Here is a 24,790-nt window from a genome sequence, read left to right on the forward strand (position 1 = left end):
ATTTACTGGCTTTAAATCAAGTCATAAGTATAAAAGCTTAGAAGAGCACTCAGTGAGATAAGATAATAATAAGATCTAGAACACTAATGCATCTGTTTTGTTTTAAACAGGTAAACAGCTCTGTAGCTTTTGGCCTTTGTTCATATTCCTCATGGATCTCAGAATCTGAGGCAGTGTTTTTTGAAAGATTTTAAGTCTGATATATAAAAAACACATTCCATACATATAATGAAATTTACACGATTTGGCACTCTCTGCTGACCAGGCATGCTTCTGCACAGAAACAAGATCTTTGCCTGAAATGCAGAAACTGTCACTCCATGATAGGCTTCTTCCCTCTGCTATAGGAATTGCATCATCCCCAAGTCCACTCCAGGCTTTCAACAAGAGCATCCCCTGTTTTTTGATTCATTCTCCCTTTCATTCCCATCCTCTTTGCTCAGTCTGTGCACCTCTTCTTTTGGGATTAATTTAGCTTCAGTGAGGAGTCTCTGTTCCTGACTTGCAGATGTGCTGCCTCCCTGAGGCTCAGAGTGAAGCCATAAATGTCTTTTTTGCTACTCAGCCATGGGAAGGGGCTTGTCTTTGGCTGTTCTGAAGAAGCAGGCCAAGATTTTGTGTGCGCTTCTTTTAGTTCAGCTGTTACAAACTCACTGAGCGAGCAGGGTAAGTGGGGCAGTGCTCAGCTAGGTGATGCAATGTATCAGGAGACTGGAAGTTCTCCTTCTAGGCAAACAGCTCTTGTCTTTTTTGATACATTCAAGTGATTGTATTTTCCCATTTTTCTTCAGGGAGGAGGAAGGAAAGAAGGAGATAAAGTCACTCGAGAAACAGCTGCAAGACCTCAAGAAAGAAACTGAAATAGAACTTCAGGTGAGATCACTTAACACTGGGCATCATGCCAGGGGGGAAGCCTGTTAGTGAGTTCACCTCTGCTGCCGAGGAACTAGCACTCAGATTAGAGGATGTGTGGCATATATAACAATCCTTCATTTAGGAATACAGAAGCAGAACAATTGCAATAAAATTTTGTATTCTGAATAAGCCTGCTCATGACTGTAAGAGCAGTGTCCAGTGGTTTTCAAATGGGAGCTCAAAATGCTCGTAATCATGAGAAACCATGATGAACTTAGAACACCCCAAAACCACTAGTGGTAGTGGCAAGGCACGGACATCTGCAGTCAGTAAGAAAGAGGTTATCTGCAGATAGCAGTATCTAAGGTTCTGTCATACTTGCTAATGCAGATGTGACACCTGGCACAGAAGAAAGTGTAATGATGAAGGAGTGAGAAAAAAAGACACCTGGCATAGAAGCATGTAATTCTTCTACCTACAATTTTGTCTGGAGAAAATTTCATTATTTTAATCTATTTTTCTAGGCTTTCGGATATTAGAAAATCCTAAACATGGAAGTCCTACCCAAGGGCAGGTCAATGCTATTGCACATACACTGTCAACTTGATCTTTCTGGAAAGCTTCGGCCCTTCTGTCTGCAGCACACAAATGGTGTGTGCATGCACAGTAAATCTGGGGCATTCTGGAGATGTCAGAGTTGCTACACAAGTGCAGATCAATTGAATGGCATATCAGTGATCACTCTGATGCTCACCAAACAGCTCAGACTTGATGTTCATGCATGCTTTAGAGCAAAAGCACATGCAGTTCTGTGCAGAAACATGGAAACGCAGTCTAGCCCTGCTGAGGCAGGACTGTGTGGCAGAAAACAAGCAAAAGGCAGGCAGGTTCAGAGCTATACAAGGACTGGAAGAAGGAACAAGAATGATGCTTGGTTCAGTACTGAGGACAGCAAGGGCATCTGAGGAAAGAATTGGTATCACAGAATTTTGTCTTTGAACAAAAGTGTGGACAGTAATCAAGCCAAGATACAGTTGGCTACAGAGAGGAATTTTAAGCCACTGACATGCTGGTGAAGTACTGTTTATAGAACATGAAGGTTTTGTGTTGGCAGCCTGGATGCATGTGCAGTGGAGAGTTTAACTGTAAATACAGCATGGTTGTAAGAACACAAGGATCCATTTGTGCTGGTAGTGTATGCAGCTATCCATAACTGATGAAACACCAGAAGTCCAGGGGAGGTATTAGAACAGCAGAGAAGAAATCAGGAATGTACAAGATAGGAAAATTCATTTAAGCCAGTACTCATCTACTAGAGGAGATCCTGGAAATGTGTAGCATGCACTGGAAAGTGTAGCAAGATGAAAAGAACACTGGGAAAAAACTGGATATAACAGGAGAAAGAAGAGGAGCCACTGAAGGAAATGGAAAAGCAAGTTAGGAGACAAACCAAGAAAGAACACTTGTGGGACCTAAAAGAGAAATGCAGGATGAACCTTTTTCCCCTACAGATTTGAACAGAGCATCTAAAGGATGTAGAGGTCAGAGCCAGGACTGAAAAGGACAGCTGTATATCTCAATATATACTTACTTACTGGCACTGGAAATGGTATGGGAGCCTGCTTCCAGACCCTATGGGACAACTCAAAAGTCCCTTGACATCTGTGTGGCAGTTAAATGAAATAAGCTGGATAGTTTGTCAGGTTCAGATACTGTATGTTGCCCATTTGCTTCTGCACATTGTCCCTTCCCAGTCAGATTCTGATGGCTCCTGGGAGGCTACTTTCTCCCACGCCCCAAACTAGTGAATGTGATGAGGTAGTTCTCCTTCTGTGCAGTGCTCCTCAAACCTCACAATGTCTGCACACACAATATACGTACCTGGATCTGGTTGAATGCCTTCCAGGGACTGGTGTACAGGGGGCTGTAATCATCCCGCCTCGCACTAGCAGCAGTGTCCTGGCCCTGTGCAGTCAGGTTGGGCACTTCTTTCTGTCCCACCCTGCACCTCTCCTACCTCTTGCAGTCCTAAGAAGGTGTGTAGCTCCTGTGCTGAGACAGTGCTTGTCTCTGTGTTCTTTCAGTACCTTCTGCTAATTCAGTTCTTGCTTTTTGCCTCATCAAGGGGGATCTGCACTCATCTGGGATTTTTATATTTCCAGTTTAAAAGTCCTTTTTTGGGCTTCCTTATAGTTTCAGCTTTGATAACAAATCAAAGACAAGACTACTTTCAAGTACAGCTTTCCTCCTGTGCCAAAAATAATGGTGTCTCACTGTGTCTCCCAAGGGAGATAATTTCTATTTGCTTCATATGGGATTTTCCCATAGGCAGTCTTACAGACACTTGCATGATTTGTCACCTTGCCAACTAATTAAAAGCAAAAATACAGCTTGCTGATTTTGGAGTACTTTGAACAATAATAATGCACAGACCTGTAGACAAAAGCCTACATGGTTGTCTCCAATCTAGTGGATGAGAAAACAAAAGCAAGCAAATCTAATCATGGAACCAGAAAAACACGGTCTTTGCTTCACGCATATTGCTTGTATGTTTATATTTTCAGCCTTGCTACCTCTTAATGAGATGCTAATTAACATTATATTAGCTTGCTCACCTCATTTTTCTTTCTAATGGAACACAAATCAAATGCTAAATGTTCTTATTTATTTTGTTTTCTTTCCTCATGGAAAGCACTGATGTCTCTAAAGGACATGAAATGATCAATATGGTTTTGCTCTTACCCCTCTGTGCAGGACCATCACCGAGAGCCCCAGTTTGGCTGCAGGAGTTCTGTTTGCTGCTGCAGAGTTAATTTTTTAGGTTGTACAAGTATACTCACTTTCTCTGGTTTCCTGGACAAATGATGGCAGTCTGTACAGATTTTGAAACAAACTAATATCGTATGGGATTATATAGTTTAACATAAAAATTTAGGATATGTAAACTTTAGAATGCCTGCATTGCTATTCACCCAAAGACTTTTTACGTCCTGTAGGTTTCGTGGTACGCTCATGCCATACATGTGTATAAATCACGGCATAATTTTATAACAAGCAGTAATATTGTAGGCTGCCTACCAGACAGAAAACCCAGATGTTCCACCATGGTCCCAGTGAGAACAGGTCCGTAACCTTTTTTCTGTGTGAGGTCTTATAACACACCCACCTCCACCATATCAGTGTGCCATTTGGTAGTGCTTTTAGTAGTGTGACTAAAATCCATCATATTTCTTCCCTTATCCTCTCCCAGGAGGACAAATGCATCAATGAAGTGTTCAGAGGGAATGTTTTAAACATGTATACACACCCACTGGTGCACGTTTCTACTGCAGAAATGCACCAGGCGATCACAGTAGAAGGCACCAGGTTTGTGATGGTCCTGAGCTCCTGGGTGTCTTCATTCCAGTGCTGGCAGAGCCCCAAGGCAGCTCAGCAGGGCCCAGAGCTGGTGCACTTCATCCAAACCTGGTTCCAGAGGGACAGGACATTCGATGAGCGCTGCTGCCAACAGGTCTGCTCCCTCTGCCAGCAAACTGCCCCTCACTCAGCTCGCTCCTGCAGTCGTTGGGGTTGGGGGTCAGCTGGCGGAGGGCTGCAGAAGCCAGCATGTCGAAGCTGGGTGACCCTTCCAGGCCTGCAGTCCTTTTGGCTGAGGCACCTCTCAGGGGTGTGCATCATGGGGATGTTCTGGCAGCTGGGACAGAGATGCGGGCTACCGCCTCAACTGCAGTGTCTCTAGAGCTGCATGTTGTGGTTTCAGGGGGAGCAAGTCCAGGCTGCAGCAGGTGTGTAGATCTAAGCATATCTTCAGGCTTTGCAAGCTGAGATAGCGCAGCTGCCGGTGGAAAGACTTGAGCTCGTACACACTTGGTGTGGAAGCGAGGAGGCCGGCAGCAGGGCTCGCTGCTGGCAAGCAGCACAGCACCCCTTCCCCTGCCCCCTCCCCGTCCCTGCCAAATGGCGGCTGGCGGCAGCGGGGTTTATCCCACTGCTGGATCAATTCCTCAGACTGTTTACTCCTGTTTGCTATTTTTGTGACCAGCTGTATTTTAAGCGACTGTAAATACTATTTGCTGTGGAAGAGCTGAGAGATCTCAGTGGCACTTGCAAGAGAGAGAAAGCAAATGAAAACACGGGAGTGTGCATGCCCTCTCCAGCTAAGGGCAGTTGCTTTTTCAGCCAAACAGCATCTGTGGGGCAGACTCCTATGGCACCGGGTAAGAGCAGCAGACTGGCCTCTGATGTCTGCGAGCTGAGAGATCAGACACAATCAGTTCGTTCACCTGCTTGTGAAGCAGACTGGCTCCTGACAACTATTTGCTGGGTTTTGATCTTGGTCTTTGCCAGTTTTGTGATAGTTTTGGACACACAAGGTATGATTTTGCATCTTTGGTTTGGCAGATTCGATGCAGAATCCCAAACAAGCAGCTGAGAGGTTTACTGCATTAACTATGAAAGCGCTCCGTGTCCTGGCTGGGACCTTTGCTAAGATAAACCAGAATGAATAAATATTAACTCATTTTCCCAGTGCCTGTCCCTGAAGTTGAGGGAACGTCATACTCTACAGATGGTGCCTGCAGCTTGTGGGCATTTAGTGCTGCATTTACTCCCTGCAACCTAATACCAAATGTGCCCCAGCTCCACAGCGCCAGGTGCATCGGCTGGGCTGCAGTAGCTGCCCACATGCCTGCAGCCCACTTTCCCTCTCCAAGCAAATGCGTTGCTGTAAACTCCCCCTGGGGTTTTGCATTTTGCTTCCCATCTGCTTTAGATTGTGGAACCAAGCCCTCAGACTCCCCCACTTCTAACGAAGATGTTTTACACCACCACAGACCAAATCCAAACCACAAACATGCCATACAATAAAGAAAACAAACACAGCAGATGGGCCCCCCATCCCGGCTGAGGCCTGGGGCGCTGCAATCAAAAGCACCTTTTCCTCTGCTTTATTAAAATATGAAATGAAAAAGAAAATAACTTGGTGAAGTGTTCATGCTCTGCCCCGCCTCTCTAATACCTTAGTACTTTGTCAACTAGGCTGGTCCTGTTTGCAGATCCTTAGCAGATAGCAGTAACACACTGACAACAGCAGCACCTGGCTTTGCTGAGCCTCAGCACCACAATAAAATCAGTGTTGTTCATTAGCATCTCCCCAGTCTCTCTGCTAGCTGCTCAATTTAGACATGATTCCACTATGACACAGGAAGACAATCTCAAAATCAAGTGGTACAGTCACCTTCCATGTCTGCTGATGAGGAACACAATCCTTCCCCTCCCAATGCCCACCAAAATTTCATACCAGGGAAAATAAAGGCCGTTACCATAAACCTGAACAGGGCACAAATAGGTCATGTCTGTAGCTGTCTGCAGTCATATGATGATATGGCCATAAAACAGCATCTGAGGTTGGAAACCTTCAAAAAAATGTGAACGCGTGACTTTTAAACCCACAAAACAGCTTCGGCCAAGGCCCCTCATTGTCCTGGGCCTTACAAATGTACTTTACTCTTCCTAACCATGTCTGACAAGAGGTGCAGAGGGAAGGATTTTCCTTTTAACTGTTCCAAACTCTTCTTATAAGGAAACCTTTTCCAAATGAGTCATGCTGCAGAGGCTTTTAAACACAGCACTATTGAGCTAGCTTCTTCCTGTGGCATTTTTCCATGTTTACACAGCTAAGGAATGTGAGGGTGCTTGAGAGACAAGATATGTGGGCTTCAAATCATTTAAATGCCAGAACTTTGGTATTTCATCTTCAGCTGCGAGGTTTGGCTAATGAATGTCAAACCCATCATAGCATGCCAGGAAAGCAAAGAGAAAGGCTGTAATGGAGCAATCGGGCACCAAACCAGAGGCAGTAAGATTGATCTTGCATAATTGCACAAGAGACCGATGACCTTTTTAACTCTTGATAAAAAAGTCTAGAGTTTTTCTCTTTATGGGCAGTTCTTCCAAGCTCCAACTCCATATTAATGAACTTTAATTTGTTACTCAAAGAAATTCATTAAAAGGAGTAAGCAAAACAATCTCAAATCAAGCAAATGCACTTTACTTCTTGAGCACCATCCAAAAGCTGGACAAACTGGGCATGCTGGCTCAGGATTCTTGCTCGTGGGGGAGCACTTGGGGTCAGAATCCCCCCAGGAAAGCTCAGCTCCACTGCAAAACTGGGAGAGGCTGGGAGCTCACAGCCAGCTTTTCCTTGACACTTCCTCGCCCTGGGTGTATGCTTTCATAACAAAGTGGGCACGATCTACCTGGTAAGATTTCAAGAAAGAACTGTTTAAATGTATGAGTGAGACAAGATTAGATTTTCACCTGTTCCTAAAGTTGTGTTTATACAGTTGTTGCATAACTGAGAAAAAAAAAATAATCCAAGGAATAGAGTAGACTTTAGGAAATCAAATTTTGACATATGTGGGGCTGAGGCCTTGTCCTCTTACAGATGCTCGCTCACTGAGATGGCCTAATCCAAGAGGTTAGTAAAGCCTAACTTTAAGCAGTTGAAATTATTTGGCTTCTTTCATGCTTATAATAAGCAAGACTGAATCCATTCCTGGACAAAGAGATGAGAAGGCCTGGCTTCTTGTCCCACTCTGTTTGTGACTCTACCCCTCTGCAGAGGTAATCACTCCTCACTGATGGGTTTATTGCCTTCTGTATGAGTTACAAATAAAACTTCCCTTTGAAGTAGAGACTGAAATGGGGCAACATTCAGGGAAAGTGTGAAGCCTATAGACCGATCTCTTCTGACTTTATCAGGGAGCGGAGAGATTAAGGAACAGTGATCTGACCTCAGTCTCCAGGGTTACTTTTGTGCTTCTGTCTCCTCCACTAGAACCGAGATAATGTGATTGTCTACCTCAAAGATGAGCTTCAAGAGATGAAGGCCAAAACAAACATGGAGAGCTGCTACATGAAGAAAAGCACAGACCTCCAGGTCCACCAAACCCAGAAGTGCAGCAATGCAGAGAATGTCCTAGAAGAGGAAATTCAGGTAAACCCTTCCTCACGGCCCCTACTGGAAGGCATCTCCATCTAGTAAGGAAAGAGTCTTCCCACTTTCCCCAGATGCCCCTTCTGTTCTCCATCACAGTCACCAACACAGCTGTTAGAACGGGATCAGGAAACTCAACCAGGTTAGAAATCTTTGTTCCATGGCTCCTCTGTACGGTCCTGCAAACAGCCACAGCGCAGCGCAGATGTCATGGCTGCAGGAGACAGTGGCTGGAGGCAGGGACTGCTTAAACTGATACCATCATCAGAGAAACAGACCCATAACTATGTCCAAAGGGTGTAGTTACAAGGCTATTTAGCAACAAAAGCAGCCTGAGCTCCCAGCGTTGCCCACAGCACGTTCTGCTGATAGGGCTGTTTGTGTGGCCATAAGGTAAACTGGACTAGAAGACTCTTCTGTTTTTGCAAGCTGCTTTTTTGACTGATCAAGGTCTGATCTAGCTGTCCCTTTTTCGTGGATGGCTCAGGGGCAAGGGCAGCCTCGGTTAATTTTGTCACTGGGAAAAATGTCTGTGGACTGCACAGAGAGCTCCTGCACTTTCTCACCAGCTCAGCTTTCAGCAGCACGTGTGTGCACTCACGTATGCACTAACATTGTCTCTCATGTTTTCTCATGATCATGTTTTCTCATGATCACAGAAGTTGAAGAGCCAAACTGATGAGGAGATTCGAGTCCACATGGAGATTGAAAATTTCCTCAGGCAACACCATAAGGTATGTGTGACTGTCTACTAATGCTTAAAATAGCAACTGATAAACATTATATCATCAATCAATGCCTAAAGAAAACCAGTTACTGCTCCATCAAATTTACCAGATTCATGGTTGCTGCTGTTTGAATGACTACTTATCCTCAAGTCTTAATTAATCCAGCTCTCCCAGATTTGAGATTTGCTACACTTGGATACATTTCCTTAAAATTAGAGTTCATGTAATGATTGGCATTGTTTATTCAGGTGTTAGGGATTTTTCCTCCCTCAGATAGTTGTATTCAGCTAACTGGAATTTTATTCAGCGACTCAGTGAAGGGTGCTGCTGCACAAAGCGAGGGCAATGGTTTCATAGACCCAAGTGTTGCACACAGGAGGCACCAAGAAGGAAATGACACAAACTGCCAGCCCAGTTTTGTTTTATCCTAATCTGAGGAAGGAACAGGATTGGATAATTGCTAACTCACAATTATTGTACTCATTTTCAGCAGCAGACAGACATGAATGTCCTTGTGCTGTTGATTTAGAGGTTCTGAGCTTTCCAGCATCAACAGCGGTGCCCATTACAGTGAGTAACACTGGAAAGCATCTTGTAAACCGCATGACTGGAACCGTACCTGTACTGCTGGGTACCTAACATCACTACCAGTACAAGATTTAGCAGAAGATAATATATTTTTAAAATGTAATTTGTGTGCAAAAATGTGCTGAATCTTGTAAGCAATTAAATAGTGTCCTCTATACCCCAGAGCCTTAGTCTGATCAAAGCTTCGTAGTGAGGGGACTTTCCAAGTATAAGCTGCAGCCTATTTGACCTCTCCTTGAAGTCGAAGTACAAGCCCCTCTGCACTCAGACAGCAGCTGGTGGCTTTACAGGGGCCCACAGAGAAGAGGATGACCATGCCCCCCATCTCCCTTGTGTGTCCAGCTGTGATGCCGTAATGAGATCGATGCTTTTCCTCAGATTATTTTTCCATGCAAGCAATCATGGTTGTTGCTATGGAGAAGTTATTTGTGAATGGGAGGAAGTCATCTGGGTGACTGTTTGAGCAACACCTGCCCCCCTATTCAGGAGTGAGACAAAGCCAAGTTCACAACCTGAAATAGCATGAAGCGCTGTCCCCTTATTCCTGGTGTGCTGAGCTTAATCCAGAAAGCACGTAGGGAGTCAGGCAGGGGATAAAAGCTTTCTCACTGGCAAATTCTGTTTCTTAACCCCCCGCCTCCCTCTGTATACACACAAAGAATGGCTTCTGGTTCTCACTTCCCCAGGATTGACTGTGCACAAAACTAACTCGCAGTGCTTCTCCATTCTTCATGCACCTCTGAAAGCCCAACCTAGTCTCTCTTCAACCCCAGTCCAGTGCTGCGGCTTCTGTGGCTAACCCCCAGCGAGGGGCCTGCAGGCCACCAGTAATTTATCACTAGTCTCAGAGGTCTGACCCTTTAAAGATGAGAAGGAAACACCGACCATGCATAATTTACAGGACTCTTACCACCATCCCGACAGCAGGCCACGTAATAGCACCAACCCTTTCCCCTGTACACTCTGTACCATGCTGAGCATCACTGTATCCCCATGCAGAAGGTGGAAGAGAAGCTGGAATTCTGGATGGACAAGTATGAAAATGACACAGAGGCTAAAGAGAAAGAACTGGATGCCCTAAAAGCATCAAAGGCAAACAACTTGGAAATGCTGCAGAGACTGGCCGAGGAGGTAAGACATCGGCAGCATTTCAGTGCTCAGCCATGCAAAACTGCATCCTGGCTTTTTCCTGCCTTCAATCAGATATGGAACCAGGACTATGGGAAAAAAAAAATAAAAAATCAGTAAACTTGAGGCGTAGGGTGTAGTTACAAGCACTGGTCCTGGGAAGGCAGGGACTGAGTAGTCATCATCTATTTGCCACCTGTGAGATCAAGGAGGGATGATGATGTTTCCCCTACAGCTATTTTCAAATACCAGCAAGTAATCTGGGAGCTACTGACAGCTTTTGTGAGAGGTGAGGACACTGTCCCATCCCATCAGTGTGCCTCGCCTTAGTTTGCTGCCTTAGTCTCAACAAATCTGCTCCTTCTAGCAACACTGGGGCGAGACTGGCGAAGGCAGCTCATCCCTTCCTGCAGAGCTGCACAGTGCTCTAAGGGAACTGATTCTGGTTAAAACCATTCCTGCTCCACATCGGTTTCTTGGTTGACTGCCGGGCTCTGATCACAACCATGCAGGCACAGTGGAACAGGTGGCACAGGGCAAAGAGAAGCATCTAGAAAAAGGGGTGTTTTAAAGCCAGAAAGAATTAACTTGCGATCACTCCTTACTGTCACTGGGTCTGAGACGATGGGACTGAGTTAGATGTTTCCCTGCTTGTGGGCTCATTTTTCACTGTGTACATTGTCATCTCAGTGTCCCAAGTGTGTTTGTACATCATCTGCTGCCTAGCCTGGGGGAACACAGGTCCTTCCTACCACCATCTGTTGCCTGAGACACCATCAGACAGCCATTCTACAGCACAGGATCAGAGGGTTAATTACACCCAGGCCGTGAGAGATTTCACTTAGGTAGCAGCTCTCGGTGCCTTACGACTGACGGTGGTAATGAGCAACATTTGCCATCTGGATTCAGGAAAGATCAAATAAAGGAGGTGGGGGAGGAAGGTCCGTGCTTACACATTACCCTTGGGCTGCTGGGGAGCTCCTTGGTGCCCAGCGAGGGGACTCGCACTGCGACCCACGGGCTGGAGCAGCCCCGGCTGGGCTGTGAAAAACAGGTAGAGGGGATGAGACCGATAGGCAGCCAGAGGAGAAGACTCCTTGCACCAGGTGAGCCCTGCCCTTTGGGGAATGTGTTTTTCATGTGGCTGTTGCCACCCCTGCGCTCTCTTGCAGTGCCAGATGTTCGAGGAAACCATCATCAGTGACCGAGCAGAAAAGAAGGCTAAAAGAACACAACTAGAGCGGGATGCCCTGGAGCTGAAGAGCATCCTGAAGGTAAAGGGGCGCAAAGATGAGGCAGTGCAGCTGGGAGCTGGGAGTTAATAATTTGTGCCACAGGCTTGGTTCAGGCAGAAAATAGCCCAAGAAAGCTGGCTGGTGTGGGGTGGCACAAAGGACAGAAAAAAACCTGTCCCTTTCTACCTGGGCAGGCACAAAGCCAGCAGCTAGCTGCAGGTTTGAGCAGGGAGCGGAAGGGGAGAAGCCACCCTCCTCGAACCATCTGGGGCTGTGCCCATCGCACCAGCCCCCCAGCCTGGGCGATAGAGGGAGGGTCTTGGGGCTGTTCCCCTGCCTGTCCCCTTGCCACCAGCAACAGCAGCCCTCAGCCCAGATGTGGGCATCTTCGGCATGACCAGCAGAGGCCCAGCTGCTGCTGCGTGGGCCGAGGATCCCTCCTGCGGCCAAGACTCTCTGGCCATTGAGCTGCACCAGGTACCCCAGCAAGTGATTTCCCTGAAGAGCTCTCTCTCTCTTTTGGTTCTAGCTGCAAGCCTGGTGGAAAGGTACAATGGTCCGCAGAAACCTTGGCCCCTACCAGGCCCTCAGGAAGATTCGGGAGAAAAAGCAGAAAGGGAAAAATGAAAAATCTGGAGCAAAGAAAAAGACACGATAAGTAAAGAAGGTGGCCACAGACATGTTCCAGGGCTGCTGCCGGGCAGGGCGCTGCCGCCTGTCTGTCTGACAGGAGAAAATAAACTATGTTAACAGAGCTCGGGCTGTTCTAGAGAACACAGTTCACGACAGGCACAGGTGAGGTGAAGCTACAGGAACTCTTAAGATCTTGAAAGTGCCCTTGTACAGCTGAGACACAGTTTCTCCACCTGAAAGGAGGCGTGCATCAAAGCAGCGACAAACGCTGTATCCCCCAAAGTGCTTTACGGAAGCATGACAGCTGGCGGGAGGCAATTAACAGCCCGGTAACTCACCTGCACGGGACGCTCTGCACCGAGAGCCTCCTCTGCAGACCCCAAAGCACGGGCCGTGGCTGCGGCGCTGCTGGTGCTGGGGCACTGGGGCAGGGAGGCCCCGTCACCCATAGCCGGGCTGAAGCGGCGCTCTCCCGGCCCTGCGCCCGCATTTGGGCGTCGGGGGGAAAACTGCTGGCGGCTTGCAGTGTAAACACAAGGGCAGCCCAAGCACGCAGGTTTCCATTCCCACAGTCCTGCAAAATGTCAGCGCATGGACGGAATAGCTCCAAATACCTTCCGACCGAGGGAAGGAACGAGGGAAAGACAGCCGGCCGCGCTGCCTCCAGGGGTGGGTCTGCCCCAGCCGTACCCACCGCCCGGGCCGGCGTCTCTGCGCTGTGAGACCAGGCAGCAGGCAGGGAGCGAAGCTTTGGGGGGCAGCACCCTGCTTTTTTAACCAAGAGGGGAGCCTTTATCTCCTGACAGGACTGTCAATCGCATGCAGGTCTGTGCACAAAGCAAAATTAGCCCTGCGGTTGAGCTGGCTGCTTTCTGACACTCCCACGCAGGAGGGTGAGCTCCAGCCACGCAAAGCCTGCTGTGCTCTTTGTGACCAGCCCGCGCCGGCCCCATCCAAACGTCCTCGTGTCCGAGCTGAACTCTGCCAAAAGCTCTAAAGTTCAAGCGAGAGGGCTGAAATCGCAGAGAGGCTTTGGCTCCGAATTCTGAGTGGGAGGAGAGGGGCTGGTGCCTGGCTCCCAGGCAGAGCCGCCTGTCAGGGGAGCGCTTCAATTTCAGACGCTCCAGGCAAGGTTGCGTTAGAAGTACAGGGGTTACCCCTGGAGTACCACCACTTGCTGGAAACCAGAAGGCGATCCCGTACCGAAGCCGAGCCCACGGCCCCGCGCTTTCCACGGTCCCCACGCGGCGGCAGGAACAGGGATCGCTCCGGGCCGATGGCGGCAGGAGGCACTGCAGAGCGACCACGGGAGTGATGTGCCTAATCCTAACTTCTTTTTTTCCGTGCTACTGACTCTGCACGTTTCATTTAGGAGTAGCATTTTCCTTATGGGGTGAGTGTTACCAGGTGACCTGTTCAGGCGGAGGGAATGAAGTTTGATCATAAAATCTTCAGAGGTTTCGAGCTAAGGAAAAAGTGAGGGGCAGTAGATCTCTGCTGTTTACATCAAACTCGAGGCAGACATTAGTAATACAGCCAAACAACTGAAATCTGAAACACGGCATCAGCTGGGCCTTGCTGGCTTTTCAGCAGAGAACAAAATACAACATAAATCTGAAAAGTCCTCCTCATCCAGGGATTCTGCCTAAGCCTGGGCTCCCCTTCAAGCGCCAGCTCCTGACGCCAGTGTAACAGCACTTGTTTTTATGTTACATCAAGTCCCTGGAGCCGTGGTGAACAAGCCAGTACGAAGTTAACACACTGCACTGGATTGTGAAATAATTCAAAACTTCCATTTTGGTGACTGGTATCTCAAATAAAAAACCACCAAGCAAGCGCAAACCCGTAAATTGCATGGGCGCAGCAGTATGTTCCCAAAATTAGGAAGCTCTGTGTCTGCACGTAGAGGGGAAAAGGTACTTTTCCTTTCAAAAATGATAGAATAACAAAGCGGCGGTAGAAGTGGGTGTGCTAGTCCAGTAAGGTGGGCGAGTGCTGAAATTTCTCAGAGACTCCCAAGGCGAGTGTCCCGGCCGCTGGGCGATGGCGCAGTGGGGGACAAAGGTTTTTAACGTGACCCAAAGCCCCGGGAGCTTACGGCGGCCCCGCCGCCACCCACCCGCCCGCTCCCCCGGCCCCTCCGCTGCGCCAGCCCGTCCCGGCGGCGCCGCTCCCCTCCCCAGGGCCACAACCCACCGGGGACTTCGGTCCCCGGGGCTGCGGAGCCGCCAAGTGACCGGGCACCCGGGGATGGGAGCGGAGAGCAGGGTCCCGAAACCCGGGAGTTCTGAGGAACGGTGCCAAGGTTGGCACGGCTCTTTATTTGCAGCCACGGAGAGATGGAGTCGAAGTGCACGTCCACGGTGTTTTCTGCAGGGAAAACCAGAAATCAAAAGCCCTTTGGAGAAACTGGTTTCCAGGGAGGTAAATGGAGAAGAAAGGCTGGAGACTGAGAATCTGGTGAGGAGGAGGCTTTAGGCAGAGGGGGGGAAAGGCACACGCGGGGAGAGCTGGGCAGCCCCGGCAGAGGCAGGAACGCAGTTGGCCCAAGTGCCTTATGCAGCCCCCACGGGGTCAGCAAAGGACGCTGAGGCAGCCCGGCGAGCAGGGAGCAGCTCCCTGGCTCACACAGCGTGTGAAGTGTGGGGGGGGTTTGTGGATCTTGGGCAGTTTGTAGACCTTGCTTTATTATTATTTTTTTTAATAATAAAAGTTAGCTCTGCGAGGGAAAAAAAAAAAAAGTAGTAAACAGTTTGGCTAGTAAGAACAAACCTTTCAAGTGCTGTGGAGGCAGGAAGCAAATGTGCAAGTTTTACAAATCAAACCCAAGCAAAAGACAAGAACAGCAAGGAGCACCAGGACTGGCAGCAGCGAACTGCTTCTGATGTGGCTCTAAAATGTCTGTAGAAACGCTGGAATTTTTCTATCCTGGTTAACGATGAAAACTAGAGAAACAAACCAGGTCCATTAAGTGCCAACTGTGACCATGCGGAAGGAGAACAAAGACCCGACACAGATGTGACATTCATTGCTGCAACAGAAAAACAGCAGGAAGAATACTGTAATTCATGTAAGTTTTAAAACTTTATTTCAAATTACCCATGGTTTCCTTTTATATTATCAATGTGCTAGAAGTTCACACTACTGGCAGAATACAGGCAATTTAAAATAAAGTATACAATATTCAGACACATTTATATGTAACAACAGACTTAGAAATTATGGAATGTATTTACAGACATACAGCGTGGGATGAAGCTTTAAAATCCTTTACTCTATTAATTACACGTTTACACTGTTTTCAGAAATAACAAAATTAGATCGCTTTGTAAAACACCACAGTATCTATACAAAAGAATTTTGGAGATGTCCAAATTCCCCTTAGAAGTCCTCTGTTTCTAAAACATTTTTTCAAAGAACCATATATAGTCATAAAAGGGTAAAAATACCATTTGCCATCGTGTCACTACCAAGAACAACAGAGGTATTCTCGGTGCTGGAAAAAGTTCTCTCTGATTTACTTCACGCAGGTTGCAGAGGTGGGGGCCTTTACGAAAGCCACCCCCTTCACAGGGGGAAGACCCAAACCCCGGCTGTTTTGCCCCAACCGCTGTCGGGGACACCCCCCCCCCCCCCCCGAGTGCCCGTGCTGCCCCACCCTGCTGAGCCTCAAACGCTGCTCGGTGCCCGGCCCAGGCTGGGGATGGATGGTGACCCAACGGGGTCGGTGTATAAACACCGGCAAGCGGGGGATGCTCGGGTGGATTCCTCCCACGTCCTCCAACACAAATGCCCCAGAGAGGAAAGACAATTGCCTCTTTGCTTTAGCACACAAACCAGAATTCTATACACGCTTTCTTTAAAATATTCTTTTCACGGGATACAACAAAAATTGCACATAAATACACCGAAAAATCCCAACCCATTTTGCAAAACAGAACTGAAGTTGGTTGTGGTACAACGCACATTAAATAAACCGTATGATGAAACTCCAGGTTTGGATTTTTGCTCTAAACACCTGGTCAAGATTTAGTGTTTGCCAGCACGAAAACACAGGATTATAAACGTCAAACTAACATGACCACATACCCTGAAACTGCGAGTGAAGCGTCGCCTACGACACAGTGATAGCGGGGAGGCAGCGCCTGCCCAGCCCCCAACCCGTGCGTACGCCGTGTTAACCAGACGCGATAGGAAATGGCCATTTCTGGCAGTTCAGGCTCAACCCCCCACCCCATTAATTCCTAAAAACTCGTATTAATGAAATGTCAAACTTCCGCCAACCTGAATACTGTTAAGTTTCATTTTTCCTTAAGTGCTGGAAGCTGGACTGGAACAAACACCACACCCTCACCATTCCAGGAAGGGAAGGGTTTTCTTGAAATGGGAATATTCAAATAGTCCACAAAGGGTGTGCTATTAAAAAGGTAACGTGCCCCTGTAACCGTACAAGTGACCTAATGTTGGAAACTAAGTGAAAGTCAGTGCCCCCCTCTTTCAAATTATGCGCAGAGACAAACGTACAAGAAACATTTGCGGTCTGTACTGTTGGCTGTGAGTGGCAGAATCTTCCACTCAGCAAACTACAGCAGAGACTTCAGACACTTCCATGTAATCCTTTAAGAACTACCAACACTCCTTGCAAGCACAAGACCTGCTTAAGGAGGGAAGTATGTCTGCACAGAGCTGCTCTCTTCCTCCGTGTACTGCAAGTTATTGGCATTTTCATTTCTTGCAGGGCTCAGGGCAACGTGCCTAGCCAGTAGGAAAAGGTTTCTCTTTCAGCTGTGCAGTTTTAGATACCCTTCAGGTGGTGTTCTCCACTTGCAACGAGATCAGCCAATGCCAATAAGAAGCAACTGGAATAATTGTGCGAAATAAGGAATTCAACAGTCACCACAATGGACCTTGAAGGAAATACATGACGCAAAGCAGAGCGGAAACAAAACTGCAAATCAAAAAGGGAAAAAGTCCAGCCAAGACCAGTCCTTGCCAGTGTTCCCATGGCAGGTTTACTTCAACAAAACTTACTTTTAGCTAGCCTGTTCCCATTTTTTTCTCCTTCCTTTATCCCCGTGAAATTCTCTTGGTGCATCCTGCTTCAAATATATTCCCAGGTGCAATACCGCCGATGCCTGAAGTTGGTCTCAGACCCCACGCACCGTGGATTAGTAGCATAACACTCTGGGATGCTTTAAATTGGCCAAAATCTAACAAAGGAACTGCATGGGTGGAAAACTTGATTTTGCAAGGTCTTTTTTTGGGAAAAAAAATAAATTACTGTAACTGATCTGGTAATGAGCTTGGCCTCATCGCTAGGACCAGAGCACACAGAGCCAGTCTTTGTTTTGCAGGTCAATTTTCCAGCAAAATAAAAAACTTGTCGGCTGCCTCTCCTCTTCCTGTATATTGAATTTCCATTTTTATGTTAACGGCAGTTCTGTAAAACCAGTGCATCTCCACATAAATTCCAATGATAAAAGGCTTTATTTATTCAAGCCTTGTTAAACCTACAAATAGAAGCTGTGTGTTGCAACACATTCCTGCTTTGGCAGTATGCAGCCCACCTATGGAAATTCAGTAATTGTGTTCTTACAATGATAAATTTCTCAGTGGCTGAGACACTCACCAGTGTTGGCCGGTCTGCATAGGATGCTTCAGCCCCTACCAAACATATTGTTTGATAATGGGTTTCTAGCATGGCAGGCTGTAATTCTTCACACTGCAGTGGAAATACATACGTGGTTCCTGATGACATCTGGTCATCATTTGACAAAGCCACTGAGTAACCAACTCTACATGACCAGAAGGGGAGGTGAGAGGATTTAAGAGATCTCCCTCCACTGATGTTGGAAAAATGTTCAGCTACAGACATGTTAAAACACAAACATAAAGTGAACCCAGCAAGAATGCTGATGTGATTAATACAGTTTGAATAGTTCTGGTTTAGTATCTTCTACTAAGATGTTTCTTGTGGAGAAAACATGCAGTATTTTTTCCCTTGAGGGAAAAAAAGAAAACAAACAACTTTTTTTTCCCTTCAAATTTTAAGAAAGGAGGACATGCCAACGCAATTTACAGCTGCATGAGGTTTGACCCTGTTGTCAAACACGGCAGGTTAAGATTGTGTGTTGCAATTTTTTTTTATATATAATAGAAATAGCTGTTGTTCTTTGGAGGCAAAGAAATTCCCTTTCTTTGAACCCTGCTGGGAAGGAAAGAAATTTCATTCCCCATGTGCCCACTGCAGCAACATCCTTTTTTTTTACAAACGAATTCCCCTAGGAATTGCTTTCCAAACTCTACACCCATGTGTATCTCCAGTCTACAAGGTCAGTTTGTACAGCTGGCTCCAACAGCCAGCCACTGGCATTCCCTGCCCTCCTCCCCGTGAACTCTTTTCTTTTAAATAAGGGGCAAAAATATTGATAATAAAAATGTTACTGGAAACTGTTGTGTTCTCCAAAAAAATGGAGAAATGAAGTAAAACATTCCTGTCAGGAATCACGGAAACTCATTTCCTTAGAACAGAGCTCTGTGTGTTTGGATGCACTGCATGGGCAGTAAAGTCTTCACGTCCTTCTGCTTAGCCAAGGTAACCCAAAAGGTCCTGGAGGTCTTTACACAGCAGACAAGTGGTGAAGTTGCTGCTGCTTTGGGGGTGCCAGCTCCAGGAGCGCCTGGACAGTCACAGCTACCTGTGTCAAACCCTTCTCTTCTAAAATATGTAGAGGCAAGCATAATTGCTCCTGAATGGGGAACAAAACAAAGACAAAAACAAAATGGATGAAAAACACTCAACTGAAAAGAAAAAAAAAAATTAAGCAAAAGGTGACTGAAATATGAAATGTTATGGACAGCTAGCACACACACAAGTATGAAATGAAATTTCTGCTAGTGACTAAAGAACCGTGAATGTGACTACTCAAAGGAGGAGGCCTTGGGGTAATCCTTGTATTTATTAGAAAATTGTACAAGTAAGAATTTGAAACAGGACTGTGGGAGAAATGGGGTATAGCAAATTGTCCTGTCTCTCTGTCCATACTGAAACGGCAGCAGTTTATGAAACCAAAAGTAGATGAACTGAAGGAGGAGGAAAGGTTTTCTTCCACACGATGAACCTGCTACAAGACAAAACAGGAAAGCAACCATGGCTTCCTTTCCACAGCACAACTGCCTTTTGGAGGGAGCCCTCATGCAGCAAGCCTGTTTCACTATCAAACGTGAGGAAAGACCTGCTTTAAAGCAGAGAGTGAAATACCAGTGTGTGCTGTGGAAACACTGTGGAATAGGTCTAAGAGGGAATGTCATACTTCGCAGCAATTCTCATCTCACGAGACACACTGCCTGTCTGAAGTCCTTCTGTTTGTACCTATGTGCTGATCAATACTGTTACAAAAATTCTTTGGAAAGTACAAGTTGTTTTATGGAAGAAAGGATTAAAAAAAAAAACAAACCAACAAACAAACCAGAAAATAAAAAAACCTGCTTCTATGTATGACTGAAATAACCTTGATCATAAATGTAGAAAATGCCATTTCTCCTGTTCAAGGCAATGAGAAACTGATAGTATATTTACAGGCAAATATCCACCCTATGTTATGTGTGAGTCACTACCACTTATCTTCCAGAAGTACACCCGCTTAGCAGGTTACCTCCCAAATCATTCTACGCAATAGGAGTAATACGCAAAATGCAAAAAGAGGTTTCAAAGTGTTTATTAATAATTGTGCTATTCTCAGTCTAAGATGAATTTAAAACCTCATCCTACGTAAGTCCTGGGCACATCCTGGCCATCCTCACTCCACAACAGTCAGGATACATGTCCAACTAGGAAATAACCGAAGTGTGTCCTTCCTATAGAGCTACAGAGATTATTTTTCACGTGTTCTTTCCGCAGCAACCTGCATTTCTCCACTCCTTGATCTACTGATTTTTGATGTTAAAGAAATCCTTCAGCATAAACAGTGGCAGCCAACACTCCCCCCGCAAAGCTCAGAGCGGAGAGAAAACAAATGAACCCAGACTGAAATTCTCACAGTAAGCCATATGATCAGGCTGAAATACACTTTTCTTCCAGCAAATTTATGTTATTTTGAAAAAAAGCGTGCTTTTTGAGAAAATACCTGTAAACTTGAGCAAATATGCCTCATCTTTTTTCTTATGTAGGCAAATAGATAAGGGGAAAAGCTTTGGAATGAATTCATACCACAGACAGTCATGACAAACAAAATTTAAAAACTGGAAGGCACTGTTAGTGTAAAACCCCTTGCAGCTTTTATCACAGTGTTCATTAGAAGAAGTTAAGAAACATAGGAACTGAGTTCATTTTAGTTCATACCAGTAAGCAGTGCAAAAATAGCTTATTTAAAAATAAAACAATCTCCCCCTGTCAAAGGTCCCCTCTTTCCTCAACAATGTTTTGCTTGGACAGAGCACTGTGTGATTTGGAAAGAGGGCATCAACTTCTCTACTTGCTCCTTTGTTAAATATTTTCTGTTACAAGAGCTTGTGAGATCCATGTATACATAACACGTTTTTACTGGTAGCAACCACATTTGCAACTAAACTCCTGTGTGTCTTAAACTGTGCTTCAGAGTTGTTGCCAGGTTAACGTTGGAATGCTAACACCACTTAAACTGGGCTTACAAGCCATTTACTGTAATTTCAGATGTAACAGAAATTTATTGAAAACACATTTGGAACAGCCATTTTACTTAATACTTACCTGTCACTGGTCTCTGAGCAGAGTTCCCTGAATCAGTCTACACTCTGAGGAGACATGGTCTTTTGCACATCACATGGGGAGTGCCCTGAAGTTCTGAGGTGTCCCTGAGACATTAAAGCATTAAAGCACCAGGATGCTTTTCCTGGGGAGGGAAAAGCTTTGAAGCTTTACGGAAGACTACCTGAGTTTTGTAAAACAGTGATCATGCAGCTGGGGCTTTTATTTCTGCAACTGTGTGATACAAAGGTTTCTGAAAATGACAGGATGAGAGGAAGAAGGGGATAAGCATGAAATAAGCACAGGTTGGGGTGCCCACCATCAAGTGGCAACTCAAGCAGTTTTTGTTAAGTGTTACCCAGAAGACAGTAAAATGCTGTAACATTCTGTGTCATCTGATAGAACCTTAAAGATTTTTCCTTCTGTGCCAGAAAATGTTTCTCTCAAAGTTGATGAAGAGCTCAATTTTATGAAAATTTCCTGCTTGATCTGTTATGAAGCTCAGGATTTACTTAAGAGTTACTTTAAAAATCCCGACTCAAAGCAATAGACCAGAGTCTACAAATACGAGAACAGAAATGCTTTCAGATGCAAGATAAGGGACAAGGGGTAAGAAAAAAAATATCAGTTACAAAGTCCCGTGGACAAAATTTACCAGACCATGTCTCCTAAGACTGTGAGATCTAATCAAGAACACCGATGTTGAAAAAAATACTTCACATTCCTTAACATTTTTCATCAGATAATCCTGAAGCAATTTACCAAAGTGGGTACAATTCCCGTCATACAGATGGGGAAACTGAAGCAGAAACTGTCACTGCAGTTTTCCCAGCACTACACCACTCATCAGCAGACTATAGCACAGACCCTAACATCAATTCCTTGCTCTAGCCCACAGACAGCATGTGCTCCCTCTTAAAAGCATTATATCTGCTAAATATGACACAGCAAATACAAATGTGAATTATGTCACAGATGGTGATGTGGGTGCACCAATGTGTTTACACATCGTACTTGTCACCTCTGTCCCATGAGTGGGAAAGAAAGCACTTCATACACACAGTCTTGACAAAAACCCCAAATCCTTTCCCAAGCACTGGAGTGATGGAGGGAGGAAGCAGCAATACTGCCCTTCAGCTAGAGAAAAAAAACCCAGCGATAGAACATACAGAGCGTTAGCATCAGAGTACAGTAAAACACCACAAAGCCCCAGAGCTGAACGGAAAGGGAGACAAGACTGGGTTCTTCCGAATCTGTCCCCAGGGAAAGAAGAGTCTCAACTGTTCGTTTAACGCTGAGGTTTAGCTGAAGAATGTCAGAAGGGGAACAAAGATTGTCCTGTCCAGAGTGTGTGAGCAGGAAGGGAAAACAGACAGAAAAAAAAGGTCAGTCAGTTAGCCATAGCAACATCCACGAAGCAGTCAGTCAGACATCTCAGATATAACCTACATGTTTGAGAAGTGTACCACAGGTGGTTAATTCTCACAAAGGAATCTGCAAGACTCCCATTGCAAAGAACTCACCTAGTGCAAATATTTAGTGCTCAGTGAGGTGCCTGTCACCTGTACACCTTTGTTGTTAAAAACATAGCAGTTTACACACACCTTAGTGAAAACCATTTTTCTCCAGGGGAAATGAAGAGGCTACAGGTTTCTAAGATGCCGCTGGCACCGAGTACTCACCAAAGCTAAGTCTCCACACGTATCTTAGCTAATGCAACAGTCGGACAGTGGATTATTTATGTGTAACTGATGCTTGAATGCAGTATCCTGCAGAAATATCTATTACTAATTAGAGTTTAAGTGTTCTGTACCTCTTCCCACTGTGTATCCTTCCCCTCCCTTTCACACAGGTAACTGCTGTAAATCAGTGAAATCTAGATGCACATATCAATCTGTTCAACTGTCGCTTTCTTTTGATGCAAGGGCTTTAACCAGCAAAGTCCTATAGAAATAGCTGCTCCACTGTGGTGCCTGTAATTAGCATTTTCTGAAAGTAGCCTTCCTCTTAGAAGGTAAGTATTTCTACACAGATCTGTACTTTGAGAGCCTTTTTTTTTTTTTTTTTTTTTTTTTAAATTAGAATGTAAATGAAAGAAAATACCTGCAGGCATCAAGAAAAATGTGCTAGGCTGCCACTCCATCCTTGCATACAGGTATCTTACCTTCACATCTCAGTAGATATGTAATGTAGACATGTGAGAGCAACTTTAGAGTTCAAGTGGGAGTATTTCAGTAAGTTTCCCAAGGGACACTCTCCTTGAACTCTTTCACATTAAAGCAAGAAATATGAGAAACACAGGAGGGTCCTAGACAGTAGGTGTAGCAGATGAAGCAGACTGGGTGTATAGGGGACAACTTCCTGAGTGGCTTTTTTGATTGTGTGTTTTAAAACGTGGGTCATTTCAGTGATCTGTTCTGTACTGCAATCCCATAAAAATTTCAGCTTTACATTTGAGGGAGCTATAAGTAGGGAAGCTGGGATGGAATTGAACACTTTTGCCCCTGATGAATTTACATTGTGCAGTTCTGCTGGAAGTAAAAGTCTGGTTTCTTAGGGGTCCAAAATAGCGCAGGATCTCAAAGTACTAAAGATCACTTACAACTCCCTACCATGTTCCAACACAATTCACCACTGAGGCATGTGGAATTGCCAGGCAGCTCAATAAATATGCTATCCTAAAATCCCAATGGCTCAAATGCCTGCAAGTGAAGCTATCTGAAAACACCAGAAAATACTGCATGACTGACTGAGAACATTGCTTTTAGAAACAGCTCGGAAATGAGTCACTGAGTTTACTTTTCCCCTTCACAATACAAAAGAAAGAAAACAGCACCTACAACAGAAACACTAATGCTTAGCAGTTTAAGAAACCAATCAATTAATGCACTAGAAGAAAAATTAAGAAAAACGTGATGCATCAAAACTATTTGTAGTAAGACAGCTGCTGAGTAAGACAAAGTAGAAAGGACAGGACAGCATAAAACAGTATAACTGGACTCAGATGGACTATTTTATATGTTCCCACCTCATAGATCTTCCAAGTTTCAAAGGGGACAAGGAATACTAGAAGATAGACTTCTACCACTGGTACATAACAAAGGAATTAGGATCTATGCAAAGATAGCTACCATCAGAGAAAGGCCAATAATACTGCAACTTGTTGGTAAGACAGTAAAGACATTCATGTAAGAGAATTATTCTGAAGGAACATGAAAAGCTTTGGGATAAAACAACACATGCAAAACATCATCCAAATTTTATCCCACTTTTAAGCTGTCAAATATCTAATTTTCAGAAAATGTAATTCTATTACATGTATGTAATAAATGTTTTTATAGAAATACCTTGCAATTCTACAGGCAGGCTTGAACTGCATCAGCTCTTAAGAATTTGAGGCACAGCAGTAAGTGAATCAGACCTGTAATATCTGACTTAATTTTGCTCTGGAAGACAATGCAAGATAAGTCTGATCTATACTGCAAGACATAGCTTATACCTGAACCTTCCAAACTTTTAATCATTTTGTTTTCATCCAATCTTTCAAAGGTTTTATTTTCTGAAGCATCATACACATCTGCACCTGAAATATCATATCAGGATAGCAGAAATACGTACCTGAGGCACTCCAATCCTTCTGCAAGCTTCCAAGAAATTCTCCACATTTCGTCTGCATTTTGCCATTGTAAGTTTAGGCTGAAAAGAAGTAAAGAAGGCAGGCATACAACGTTCTTAATTGGCAGGATTTTAAAAGATCTTTATTTTTTATTTAAATAAAACTCTTTGCCAAAAACATACTGCACTGACATAAGCTTGTCTAATTCAAAGCAGGCTCTGTTCAAGTTTGCTTTTCTTTAGAAAAACATGCCCAAATTTCAAAGCTATTTTATGAAAAGCTAAT

General features: G+C 45.1%; 2 protein-coding genes across 17 annotated transcripts in view; one reads left to right on the forward strand and one right to left on the reverse strand.

Annotated features, from left to right (window-relative positions):
• The window catches only part of IQCG (IQ motif containing G), a 24,332-nt gene extending 11,833 nt beyond the window's left edge, over window positions 1-12,499 (forward strand). The window contains exons 5-10 of the mRNA XM_042799070.1: window positions 792-873; window positions 7,694-7,852; window positions 8,512-8,586; window positions 10,168-10,299; window positions 11,469-11,570; window positions 12,061-12,499. Of these exons, the coding sequence (XP_042655004.1) occupies window positions 792-873; window positions 7,694-7,852; window positions 8,512-8,586; window positions 10,168-10,299; window positions 11,469-11,570; window positions 12,061-12,189 (679 nt within the window). The 3' untranslated portion in view covers window positions 12,190-12,499. The remainder of the gene's footprint in view (window positions 1-791; window positions 874-7,693; window positions 7,853-8,511; window positions 8,587-10,167; window positions 10,300-11,468; window positions 11,571-12,060) is intronic.
• A 2,730-nt stretch (window positions 12,500-15,229) lies between these two features.
• LRCH3 (leucine rich repeats and calponin homology domain containing 3) overlaps window positions 15,230-24,790 on the reverse strand; it is a 70,082-nt gene continuing 60,521 nt past the window's right edge. For 11 of the 16 annotated variants that reach the window (XM_032982341.2, XM_032982343.2, XM_032982351.2 and 8 more), the window contains 2 exons: window positions 24,508-24,585; window positions 19,867-22,227 (listed from right to left, as the gene is read on the reverse strand). In XM_032982341.2, coding sequence (XP_032838232.2) covers window positions 22,027-22,227; window positions 24,508-24,585 — 279 coding nt within the window. In that variant the 3' untranslated portion in view covers window positions 19,867-22,026. Of the gene's footprint in view, window positions 18,914-19,866; window positions 22,228-24,507; window positions 24,586-24,790 lie in introns of those variants that run through there. The other 5 variants (XM_032982352.2, XM_032982355.2, XM_032982348.2 and 2 more) reach the window with 1 other exon arrangement.

Source organism: Tyto alba, unplaced genomic scaffold (assembly GCF_018691265.1).
Source record: "Tyto alba isolate M040663 unplaced genomic scaffold, T.alba_DEE_v4.0 Super-Scaffold_10, whole genome shotgun sequence".
NCBI classification, from domain to species: Eukaryota; Metazoa; Chordata; class Aves; order Strigiformes; family Tytonidae; genus Tyto; species Tyto alba.